This window comes from Camelus bactrianus, chromosome 34, assembly GCF_048773025.1.
Source record: "Camelus bactrianus isolate YW-2024 breed Bactrian camel chromosome 34, ASM4877302v1, whole genome shotgun sequence".
Taxonomy (NCBI): domain Eukaryota; kingdom Metazoa; phylum Chordata; class Mammalia; order Artiodactyla; family Camelidae; genus Camelus; species Camelus bactrianus.
This window is the reverse complement of record NC_133572.1, coordinates 16,773,038-16,786,135: the sequence shown is the minus strand read 5'-3', so window position 1 is coordinate 16,786,135 and position 13,098 is coordinate 16,773,038. Positions and strand designations below refer to the sequence as shown.

The window sequence follows — 13,098 nt, the reverse complement described above, 5'->3', positions numbered from 1 at the left end:
CATTAATTAACAAATGAACATTAATTTTCCTTTTTTGGAAGATTATTCTTAACTCACTTGGACGATGGGTCACATTTAAAAGGCTGTGCAGAGAGCTTGCATTGCTGTGTCTCCCTCTCCCACTGACCACTGCCCGCCCCCCAGCCTTCGCACACATTGCCCCATCCTCAACAAAAATATATCAAGGGCAGCTTTAAAGACTAGATGGAGAAAGAAAAATATATATGGGACAGTTATGATCATTTATGTTGATATTTGTATGCTGACTTGAGGGTCCTTCCAACACCAGTTCAGAAGAGGATGGCCTTTAACCTCCTTGCCCAGTTCCCACACCCCCATTTATTGTTGCCCACATGGACCCTTGCCCTAGAAACAATGATGACCTACTTCACGGTGTTGACAAATGAAGGACTGGTTACACAGCGTCCACTAAGTCATGACATGAAAAGGGAGAATGCTTTGTCACTTCTCCATGTCCATAAATATTCTCAGCTTTTGGAATATTTGCTCTGTCTCGTAAAATGCTCTATAAAAGTTACTTGTAAATTTCAAGGTCCTGGCGCAGGAAGAACCAGAGTTCAGCTTCTTTTCTACCCAGATCATTTATTTACACTTGCACTTATTTCTTCATGGGACGAACACTTCAAACAAAAAGACTGCGATTCCCTTGTTTCTGATCTGTTACAGAAATAGGTGGATGCCACGACCAGTGTCAGCTCCACTCCACCCGGAGGTTTAGTCAAGAGAACAGGAGCTTATTCACAACATCAAGCTCTAGGCTCAGAAGGAAAAAATTAACCTGAAAACAAATAAGGCAAATCCTTATTTTTCATACAAAAATGGCAGAGGCCCTTTTAGGCAGAAGTATGTCCTTGCTTTTGCATTATTTGAGAGCTGAAATGTATTGCTCTTCCTGAGAACTTAATCAACGTATCGTTTTTCCTCAGTATGTAGGACTTAGAGTTTTTCTGCATAATTTTTTTTTATGATTCAGTTCGGAGAAGCAGAGATAAAGGACACAACGTATAAACAATTTGTCTTACATATTCATCCTTCTGTAAGGCATAATTTTAATGTTTAACCTTACCATTTAATAGAATTTCTTATTTCCATTTCATATTGATGAGATGGTTGAATAGTCCGAATTTAAACAATAGTCACTGAAGACAATTTAAAGAGTAAAACACTGAGTAGTATGTCACCCTGATGTTGCTTTTCACCATTTTCGTGGATATTTTTTGTCCAACATTTGTATCAGCACCTTGTGTATATCTCTTGGGTTTTTAAAATAATGACCTTTTACAATATTAAACTTGCTCTTGGATAAGAAACATAAAGATGTCCTTTAATACGGTAGCCGTATTTAATAATAATGTAAAGATGTGATGATGAAACACTAGTGAAGTAAGACTTTCTATTTGACATTCTTCACATTGTTAACAAGATGATGAAAGAATTGATAACATAGATTATTGAGAGGATGGTTAATTCGCATGGGGCACATTTAGGAAAAGTTTGAACTTTTTAGTCACTGTGCTGTTGATTTGGTTTGGCCATCTTCACAATGTGCAATGATAACCCAGTTCTCATTTTATCTGTATTGATTTGGGCTTCAGAAGGTGGAAGAAAAGATTTTTTCCAACCTTTCAAATGTTACTTCTGCCCAAAGTGTTATGCTCCTTCTTATGTTATTTAAAATCATTCCATAAGGTGATTTCTTTCATATACATTGAAAAAAATCAGTTGATGTTGCAAAGAGCAATCTGTTTTCCCAAAGTTAAGTTTGGACGTATAGGCACACATACAGTGCCATTAGAAAACTTAAACAAAAACTTAGAGAATGGTTTGGAAGAACAAGCTGAAATTCTGGAATCTTTAATTCTTTCCTTGATGACGAAGAGGCAAATATGGCTCTTCTGTTTGTAAATAATTCAGTGATTCTAGAACCAAATAGATGGCACTGAGTTTATGGTAACCATGTTATCTAGAAATCACTGCACAGATAATTTTTATTGCCAAAGAATCTCAGTACAAATTCCTGTATTCCAAAATAATGCCACAAAAGGCAACTTTAAATATAGTTTAAGTACTATAAATACTATACGTGGTACCAAGCATAATAAACACTCCAAAATGTTTATTGACTGATTACCATACATAGAGCTTAGGAAATGCATGTGTTATATTTATGTTACTCTAAGTGTGTATTTTTATTTTTATGTATTTAGAGTAAATTGAATGCAAAAATCATTTTTAATGGCTTACTTGTTTAAAATAATATTCGGTAAGAAAGTCTAGGATGAAAAATAAAATCAAGAACAGATCTCTGGATATTTTCTGAAAATACATTTTTTGTTACATTTCCAGTGTAATAAAAACAGTACATTTATTACTTTTAATATGGAAAATCCAATGTGTAGTATTTTCAAGAGTCCTCGTGCTAAGTGCTTCATATACATTAATGAATTATTTAATTCTTTGAAGAGTTCTGTGAGGCGGGAATTCCTTTATTCAAATTTCTCAGAAGAAAAATCAAGGCCTCCAGTTGCAAGGCCTGGGTCAGGCAACAGTGGTGAGGAAGCTAGGATTTAATTCAGGTCTGTCTTGATTGCATAGCTGGGGCTCTCGCTCACTCTCCTCTCTTTTCCTGGAACCGCAGGGAATCCACGCTTTTGTCTGTCGTGTGTTCGCATGCAGATTTGTAAGCAGTGCTGAAAAATTGCAAAACGAGAAATCATGCAGGAAAGCCACAGACTTTGGGAATAGTCGGTTTTGTCAGTGACCTTGCTGGTTATGTGAGTTGCAGGACGAACGAGACAGTAAAATCTAATCTTTCCCTCTCTTTAGCTTTGTAATAAAATCGTGTTTCTGGTGAGTTTTGTTGGAAACCGCGGCACGTTCACCCGAGGGTACCGAGCGGTCATCCTGGATATGGCCTTTCTCTACCACGTAGCGTATGTCCTGGTTTGCATGCTGGGCCTTTTTGTCCACGAATTCTTCTATAGCTTCCTGGTGAGTACATCTCTATGCAGACAATTGCTGCTGAAAAAATACACAATGCTTCTTCTTAGGCTTCTTCCTTTGATTTTTTTTTTTTTAAAGCAGGGCTTGGCATTTAGGACAAATTATGTATTTTTAGACCTCCCTAGGAAAAATCATGCATTATTATTTTTTTTAGTCTTTTTTCTGTGAGAAACCAAAGAGATGGTGCAGTTCTTTATTTCCTCCCTGAGTCCCACGCTCTTGACCCAGGCACCACATAGGCAGGCTGCTTTTGGTTTCAACCAAATCATACTTTCCTTTACATTTAGAGATTCCTCAAGAGAGTGTGGAAGAAAAGGGATATATTTTCTTGGTACTGAATTCATTGTATTTATTCATAAAACCGAATATTTTGTGTATCTTTAGAACAGCATATAAATAAAATGAGGGGGGGAAAAACCGACTTAGCAAAAAGACAGTGTTAAGTACAGTCTTACAGTTTCAGACTTAAAATGTCGTTGTTAAGCATATTTACGTATAGCTATTCATTAAATGGATTTTCAGATTTCTTCTAGAGTTATTTTTTGTTCTTGTTTTTCACTGGTTATCAATTTTCCTTCCTACATATATGTTCTGTAGCCATAAGCCAGGACAGGAGTCAATACAAATATATGATAATGTTTTGAAACTGAGAACCCTACCAGGTTAGCATCACGATGCCACGGGAGCAATTTATTTATATCTTCAGCTCATAGTTGATATGCAGAGGAGCTCGCTCCTCAATAGAATCATTCCTGAAAACAGGTCGAGGATCTGAAAACATTATGCAGACCCGGTTTGCTTGGGTCATGAGGGACAAATCCATTGCCTTCTGCTTCCCTGTGCCTTGTACAACCTATGTAGGATGATTGCATAAGCAGCTAATTTTCCATTTACCCTCAAACACTTGTAAGAGGCACAGTGAAGAATGGATTTGTCCCGTATGTTTTGATACAAAGTTATCTTCTAGACAGTTAAGTTAGTTTAGTATTCACAATCTAAAGTAGATTTTTTTTTGTATTCCAGGGATCGGAATGAATTCCTTCTGTGCTCTGATTCACCAGAAAAAATTCCATTTTAAAAAGTCTGCCCATAATATATAAAGTCCTATTATACCCAGCACTTTTACCTGGCTATAATATGTAGTATTTATTATAATGTTTTTGTGCTTCAACCTGTTGGACAGGGATAGTGTGAGAGACTGGTAATATCATTAACATTATAACAAAATAATATGAAAGACATGTGAAATGATGTATGTAAATCTCTGTTATTTAGGGAAAGGTTTTTTGACACACTGAAGGTGTATTTGAATTATTATATGTGTTATTAATAGTAATGTTACTTTTAATTTATGTTAACATTATTTTCTACTTGTATTTTCCTCTTGTCTTTTATCCTTCAAATCTTACAATATTGATGCTAATTTGTTTTCATTGGGTTAGTTATAAAAACGATATAGTCCTTTATTGTGTTTAGTACTAGAAGGAAATTGTAACGGACATAACGGCAAAATGGTTTTTAAGCATACTTCTAAAATATTTTTTATGTTTTAAAAAATATATGAATACCCATTCCCAGTTATGTCCACAAAGGCCAGTCCTTTAACCAGCAGTGAAAACCACACTCTACATTTTCCTTTCATAATAAACAAGGAATCATTCACCTGCTCAGTGTCAATGCCTTTGCAGTCTTCAGATTCTGATTCCATGGGTATAGAATGAGTTCTAGGTATGCGTGTTTTTAGCAAGCATCCTATGGACTCCTGAAAACTATAAGCTTTCAGAAACTATCCAGAAATGAGCTAGAAGCCAATGCCAGACCTTTTCTTTAACCCACTGTTCAGCTGAGGGAAAACCTCCTTTCTGTGAACTAAATGCTTAAATAAGTTAAATAATCCAGGTCAATAATTTGGAAGTTGAGCTTGCATTAATTAACTTGTTTATATGGAAGAATATAGACATTAGTTTATCTCCATCCAGGAGATAAAACAGGTAGCAAAATACTTAAACTTTTTTTATATTTGACCATCATAAATATCAATGTCCTAAGGTGAGCAAACAAGGTAATATCTTTATAGCAATTATTTACAAGGCTACAGTTAAATTGGGAAGTAACTGTATAAGCCTCAGTACTCAGAGAAACAGAGTACAAGGCCCTGGTGTGATGAGTGACACTGATAATTGATCATTTCAGCCAGTTCAGAAATTGTAATCACTGCTCACAGAAAGCAGAAGACAAACCCCAGTTATTCCAATATCAAAAGTACTTTTGATCTCTAAACTGGTATTTATGGCTTCTTTAAAGTAAATGTTCATTCATTGCATTTAACCAGCTTTTGATAATAAAACATGACTAGCTGATGTATAATTTCAGCTGTATGTAATAGCAGTAAATAAGATTGTTCTCAGTGTTGACTGCAGGTAAACACAGACTGAGGTTCTTGACTAGTCTGTAGGTTTTCTACTACTAAACACAAAATGGATAATAACCCATTAGAGAAAGTGAATTAACACCTGTGTATTATGTTTTTGTTTATACTTCTGTTTCCAAAAGTATATACTCAAGTCAAAAGTTTTACCCTCATTATACCCCTTTTGGAAGAAAGATGTTTGCATTTCTCAAATATTTTAAAATTTCATACCTTTTCTATTCTAGTGGGCTCATAAAATTTTTCTTGTCATTTCACTTCTAAACCTTTGATTAAACAGTATGTTTAATGAATCTGTCAATTATTGATCCCTTAGGTGCACCTGATTCAGCATTCTCACTTTAGCCATTTTCCATATTCCAGAAGCAACTGCAGAATATCAGTAAGACCAAAAATAAGAAATAAGTAGCTAAGTTGGTTGCATATAATATTACAATTTTTCTAAATTCAAGTTTGAGGCTATGCTATTTCCATGTCTTTAAAAATTGATATTATGTTGGTTATGAAGCCAACAGATGCACACTGTATGTTGTGTTAGAGTTATCTTTATTGAAAAACAGTTTATGACTGCATTGCGACTGGCAAAGAAATGCATATTTTGGTTAATGTTTAAGGTGTCATTTATATTGTCATTCTTTCACGGATAAACTAAAATGACCTGCATTTGTATTTGTAATTACCTTTGTATTTAGTCACTTTTTGCTTCATTGCATTTTTTTCTTTGTTTTTCTTTTCTTTATCTTTGCAGCTTTTTGATTTGGTATATAGAGAAGAAACTCTGCTCAATGTCATAAAAAGTGTCACGCGGAACGGCCGCTCCATTATTCTAACTGCAGTCCTGGCTCTCATCCTTGTCTACCTGTTTTCCATTATTGGGTTCCTTTTTCTGAAGGATGACTTCACTATGGAAGTGGATAGGCTGAAAAATAGAACTCCTGTGACAGGTATTGCTGTTAACCACTAAATGAGCCTTCTCTGAAGGTGGCCATGGCTTGTATGTAGCTTGTCAAGAGGATCACAGATAAACACTAATGGAGGCAATGCTTTCTTTCATTCCTTTGAGAACGTGTTCCTGTTCACTAAGAGCTCATGAATGTGAAATGCCCTTAGGCTGTATGTTAGCTGACAGTGTGCACAGGAAAATCCTTACACAAGAAACATCGTCTCAGCTCAGCCTCAGTACGAAAGTTTCAACCATGCTGACCGTACTCCAGGAGACAGGCAACAATTTCAGTGCAGAAGAAATGCTGTGGGGTTCTTTTCCTCCTTTTCCCTGTCTTCCCCAAGAACATCCAGCACCAATCACAGCCGTTATTTCATACATACTTGCTCATAGTGAATTATACTATATTTTAATTATTGAAAATTATGAATGCTTTGATCTGGAAACCATCAGATAGTTAGAAAATGTGATATAGGAAAAATGCTCAAAATCATGTCATTACGGGGTTCAGTCCATCCGTACATGGCTGTCAGAATTGCTGTGGGATATTTATTTTTGTTCTCTGATTGGTGAGACAGACCGTCCTTTTACCCTGTGATTCTCGTGATGTGAGGGGTGATTCTTTCCATCTTACTTTGGATTTTGTGTTTATGATGTTCTCTAATGGTTTCTCTTTTCCCTCTTTCCTACACTTTGTTATTTTGGTTAAACTTCACTCTTCCTCTTTTTCCTCCTCTCCTGCTTTGCTAGACAGCCATCGTAGTTCTGCATCTTGCTGATAGGACACTCTGGGTGATTCCACTGCCTATGGGTTGCAGAGAAGGGAAACCACAAAGTGATTCTCTCTCTCTTCAAACCATTAACTTTTTTTCTTTCGGGGGAAAGGTAATTAGGCTTATTTATTTATTTATTTATTTATTTATTTATTTATTTATTTGATGGCAGTACTGGGGATTGAACCCAGGACCTCATGCATGCTAGGCATGCACTCTACCACTGAGCTATGCCTTCCCCCCAAACCATTAAATTTTAAAGCAGGATTTAACTAGTGATGCCTTTAGAATATGGGATAATTGAATGGTGTTTAAAGCTATTTGTAAGTCTAAATGATCAAAGCACAGAATAGGAACATCATATACATAGACTGAAAGTTACTAAACTTGAGACTGAACATCAGACCTGGACAGTAGCCTTATTCGCAGACACATGGTGTATTTTCTGTTATGGTATTTCTTGTTTTCCCTGAAATGTTACTTTGTCCAGAGTTTTACTGATGTGAATGTTTGGAGGAAAAGTGTAGATACGTATACACCCCCAAAACGCCACTTACACTGAACTATCTGTGAGTCACAAACTACCCCCTCTCAAAAATCTTTAATTATTTACTAGGGATGATCGCATTGGGTTATTCAGTACAGAGTGAGTCTGACACTGAAGCATCATAATTTCTGAATTCAAATGAGTAGAGTCCTTATAATGAATCTGAAAATAAATAATTTTAATTGTGTTATTTAAAAAGCAAGTTAGTGTCATTATATTATGAATATATTTTCCTTAGACATATAAAAAAGTCTTCTTCCTGTCTTTTACAAAATAGGCAGCATGATAACTAAAATGTCAATATCTTCACTAAAAATATTTATGCATATTTATATAAAAAGCTGTTAAAATAAGAAGAGAAAGCATTTGTCAATACTGTGAAAATCTAGCATACAAGAGCAGCTAACAAAGTGAAACTGTTGATTCTTCCTAGATTGAGAGATTTTTCTTTCAGAGAGGTATCATGCCCTGAAAAAAAGCACTCCTATTTTCATAATATTTTAAATTGAATTTCTAATGCTATATGTCATGTCCATTGCTACACAGCATAAAGTTTATTCTTTCAGTGATTGAACACTGCATTCTCCCAGAGTTGAGTGAAGGGGAGAGTATAGCTCAAGTGGTAGAGCACATGCTTAGCATGCACGAGGTCCTGGGTTCGATTCCCAGGACCTCCATTAAAAATAAAAAACAGTAAGAAATAAATGAAAAGACCTAATGACCTGCCCCCCTCCAAAAAAAAAAAAAAAAAAACCCAGCAAATAAACAAAAAAAAATACTATAAACCAAAGTGAGGTGAAATTATCAAAGATAACAGAACTAGGTAGCAAGTGGCATTGCGGTGTAGAAGTTACAGTTCTTCAGTGAATGGGGAGAAGTCAGGGAGCAAAGAGAGGAGGCTGAGAGTCCTCGAGCTGGGAGCATCACAGGTGCACATGAGAGCGGAGGACCGATGATACGCACGTGGCCTTGGGAGTTTAGGACGATGCAGATCCTATCTCCGGCACCAGCGGAATCTGGCTCTGCAGACACAGGAGCCTCCATGTGACAGTGTTCAGGGGAATCCGTGTCTTAGAAAAGCCCAAGGAGTTGGAGGAAAGGTTGTGCTGACAAGGGGAGGTTCCAGTCTCTCTCGCACTGTCCCTTCCTCCCCACCCTCAGGACTGCCCTCCTGTTTCTCACCTGTGCTTTCTCTCCCCAGGACACTGCAGGAACCTCCCCACCCGCCGCCTCTCTTCCACTTGCCCATGTCATTTATTCCAACTGCAGCTCTGATTCTGCATCTTATGGGTTCAGAACCTTTGTGGGGACCTGCACTGGCTGTGGGATGCTTGGTTTAAAATCATTAGCCTAGAAGCTCTGCCTTGTCTGTGCCTTTTCTGGCCTCCATGCCTTTTATCAATACAGACTGAACCTGGACCTGCCCCTTTCCTTCCTGCCTCTTCCCATGGGTACATCCTGTCTCCCCTAGATGGATGCTTCTCCAAAAATCCTCCTATTTTTTCATTTCTAGAATTCACTTCTTCATCTCCTAATGCACCACCTCACTTTATCTGCACTCTGCTTCCTCCGTTCAGTTATATTTATGTCTGTACCTCTCCGTGTCCCTGATTGTGGGTTCTCCAAGGCCTCCCCTCTGGGCCCGCAGAGCCTAGCACGAAGTCGGTAAATATTTATTAATTAAGGGAAGGGCCACCAGGGAACACTCAGAAGCCCCACCTCTCTCCCTCTCTGAGCCCCCTGACACTCACTCCACACCCACGAGTTACACCCATCCTTTCCCCCATGGCTTGTCCCCGTCAGGGTGCAGGGAGAGGCGGAGGAAAACCCTGTGGCCTCCTGTCCTCATGGACTCCAGCTCTCTGAGCTCAGTGCTGGCGCAACCCCAGGCCTGGGCCCTCCCCTCATCCCATGTCCCAGCTCCAGCAACCACCTGCCATGTCCATCCTCACCACACAACCAGGCTGACCTTGGTGGGTGTTGCTCCAAAATGCACTGGAATATTTCTTCAGCCCTTTGTATATAAAAATGAACTTACTCCTCTTCCTCCTCCTTGGGGACTTTCCTTGATGGCCCTGTATGAAAAATAGGTTTGATAGGAATGAACTCCCTCACTTTGTATTTGTTACTAACAACAAATTTTTTTTTTCCATAAAACTTTTTTTACACAGACAGGAAGATTACTATTTTTTTCTCTTTTATTTTTAAGAGTTTTTGTTTTTCTTTTTAATTGAAGTGTAGTCACTTTTACAATAGTGTATCAGTTTCTGGTGTACAGCATCATGTTTAAGTCATGCATATACATACATATATTCATTTTCTATTCTTTTCCATTATATGTTACTACAAGATACAGGATATAGTTCCCTGTGCTGTACAGTAGAAACTTGTTGTTTATCTATTTTCTATATAGTAGTTAGTATCTGCAAATCTTGAAGTCCCAATTTATTCCTCCCCGCCCTCTTTGCCTCCTTGTAACCCTAAGTTTGTTTTGTATGTCTGTGAGTCTGTTTCTGTTTTGTAAATAAGTTCATTTGTGTCTTTTTTGTATTTTCACTTTGTATTTGTTACTAACAACGAACAGTTCTTTTTTTCATAAAACTTTCTTTTACACAGACAGGCAGGTTACTATTTTCTGTTGCATCTGGGCCAGGGTGGTGGGTGGGAAGCCAGCAAGCAGACGGATCCTTGGAGACTAAGGAAGAAAAGAAAGATCCTGAGCAGGGGTCTGGCGGAAGATTCCTGCCGCCCTGAGATGTCTTCTGCCCTGTTGCCTGGAGCCCCCACTCTACTGTTTGGGCTGCCGCCTCCTGCTGGTCTGCCTCAGCTGTGGGCACCAGCGGCTGAGAGCTGGCGGGGCACCAGCTGCACTGGGGGAACGCGTTCCTGGCATCTCCAAGCCAGAGCCCTGAATGCATTTGGCCATGGGAACACTGTTACACGCGGTGCTTAGGGCCAGTAGTGTTATGAATACTTTATCTCAGCCATTTTAAAAAGATGGGAAAGGCTTTTAGTGGGTTGGCCCATGAACGTGTTCTCTGTTTGTAAAATTGCTTCAGTGGGGGAAACTGTTCAGAGTTCCAAGTAACTTAACCAACAACTTTAGGAGCACAGCTGAGTTAGTGACAGCGCCTTTCATTAGTGTGCCTTTGTAACTGGCTGTTCATTCCTTGTCACTTGCATAGTGGTCTCTGTACCGTGTCTACGTTGTGTGTTCTCAGGTAGCAGTGCCGTTCCTACTATGACTTTAACCTCAATGATGGGAACATGTGAAAAGGACAACTGCTCACCCACGATACCGGCTTCAAATACAGGTCTGTGAAAAGGGCTCCCGAACCGTAGGGACTCGATACTTCTGATGTGATGTTTATTTGATTAATGTTATCACTTAAAGAGTTGCTCTAGGAATTTCATGGTGAGTTGAAATAGAAGATTGCGGGGTAAAAGAACCAAAAGTTTCAAACTAGAGGAAGGATTCTCATATCCATCATTTGTATCCTCACCCTGTTTCTTCCATTATTTCTATGCATGAGAATTTATCAGATTTACCGTGTGGTATGTGCTGCTAAGAATTCTGTTACCATATTGCAAAACCACTCCATGCTAAGCCAGAACCTTTTAACTGTATGGCCTTTAACTAAGATTGTATTGCCTTTAACAAAAGAATTCATCCTTTAACAAAGAATGGAAAACCATTGGTTTAGAACTCAGAAGGCTTGGTTATAATCCCTGACCCACTACTTTTTAGATCTATGTCTTGGATCTGTTATGCAAATTTCCTGGATTTTGTTCAGATGACTTGCCCAGAAAGAGAAGAAGGAAGGAAGGGATAGAGGGAGGGAGAGAGTGAAGGAGATAGATAGATAGATAGATAGATAGATAGATAGATAGATAGATAGATAGATAGATAGAGAAGGAAGGAGGGAGGGAGAGAGATAGACAGAGCACATGACACTTAACCTTCCTCCAAAGGAACAAAGGGAACAATGCATTTAAAAAGAACTTTTTAAACTCTAAATTGTTCTCTAAGGATGTGGCAGGAATTTGGAAACAACGGCATGTGTGAAATTTAATGAACTGTAGAATGAATTAGTGATCTGTTTCCAGAAGTAGCAAAGATTCAGGGAGTGTATGTCTTTAGATATTTCAAGAGTTTTATATATTTTTTTTTAAAAAAAGGAATAGATTTAGCCTGTCACATGTACAAAGGGCAAAATTGGACTCAGGGAAAGAGGGAAGCAAGAGGCAAGCGCAGTGTAAGGGTGGATCTCCCCCCTCTCCACCTGGAAGCACATTGTTTGGTCTTAACAATGGGACCTTCTTTCACAAGTTGCTTTTTCCCTTGGGATGCTGGACTGTTGCTTGAGGAGGAATGGATGGTACCTTCTTCTACTGACTAAAATCATTCATGGTCTGTGACCTAAAGGGAGAATTAAACATGTGCGTCTATTTCACCCCCACGTCCCAGTAGCTCTCGGCACAGTGGGTAGCCGCCACCGAGACTTCCTTCCTCCCTGACCTCCTGGGTCCCCAGTTCTGGCCCACAAACCACAGACTAGCTCCTTTTCCACTTGTGTAGCTTTACTCTGCTCTGCAGTTTCTAAAAGCCCATGACAAGCATCCTGTGGCTTATACCCCTCCAGTTTCTCCAGCCTTCCTCACATACTACAGCAGCGACTCTTCACGTGACACTCCGGGCAGGAAGCTGAGTGGTGCTGTCGCATCCTGGGTCATATAATTGGCAGTCACACCACACTCTTGACCCACATTCGACTGACTCTTGGTTCAAATGCTATTCTTCCCTGGTTCAGCTGTCAACCCACAAATACCTATCCTGTCCTCATGTAATTGGGAGTTTGGGATTTCAAGTATGAAACCATGCATTTATTTCTATATATTTCAGCCAATTTATAATCCAAGGCTGTCCCAGGGCCGTGAATAGATGAGGAGTTTTTTGACCAGATGATGTCTGGATTTCAGGTCCCTTACAGTAATCACGTGGGGTTCATGGTGTCTTTAGCAACCCTGATTCTGTTAAGCAGTATATTCATGCTCTCTCATACCATCATCCTAAAGTTTGATTAGCTCTAGAACAGGGGTTGGCAAACATGGCTCGTGGGGAAGTCTGAATCATCACCGGTTTCTGTACAGCCCTTGGGCTAAGAACGCTTGTAGCATTGTTTTAAGTTTTTTTTTTTCCTCTTTAAAGAAAAAGATGCAGTGGACACTATATGTGACCTGCAAAGCCTAGAATATGTGCCATCTGGCTCTTTACAGAAAAAAAATATTCGGCCAACCTCTGCTCTAGAAGGTTTTATTAAAGGTACTGGAAATGCTACATGGGGACAGTACTAAGGACAGAGTCCTTTGGCACACTGCCACC

At 38.9% G+C, this 13,098-nt stretch overlaps 1 protein-coding gene across 2 annotated transcripts in view; it reads left to right on the top strand.

Moving 5' to 3' along the window:
• The window catches only part of ITPR2 (inositol 1,4,5-trisphosphate receptor type 2), a 417,609-nt gene that overhangs the window by 339,526 nt on the left and 64,985 nt on the right, over positions 1-13,098 (top strand). For both annotated transcript variants that reach the window (XM_074357919.1, XM_074357920.1), the window contains 3 exons: positions 2,848-3,012; positions 6,201-6,396; positions 10,937-11,029. In XM_074357919.1, the coding sequence (XP_074214020.1) occupies positions 2,848-3,012; positions 6,201-6,396; positions 10,937-11,029 (454 nt within the window). The remainder of the gene's footprint in view (positions 1-2,847; positions 3,013-6,200; positions 6,397-10,936; positions 11,030-13,098) is intronic.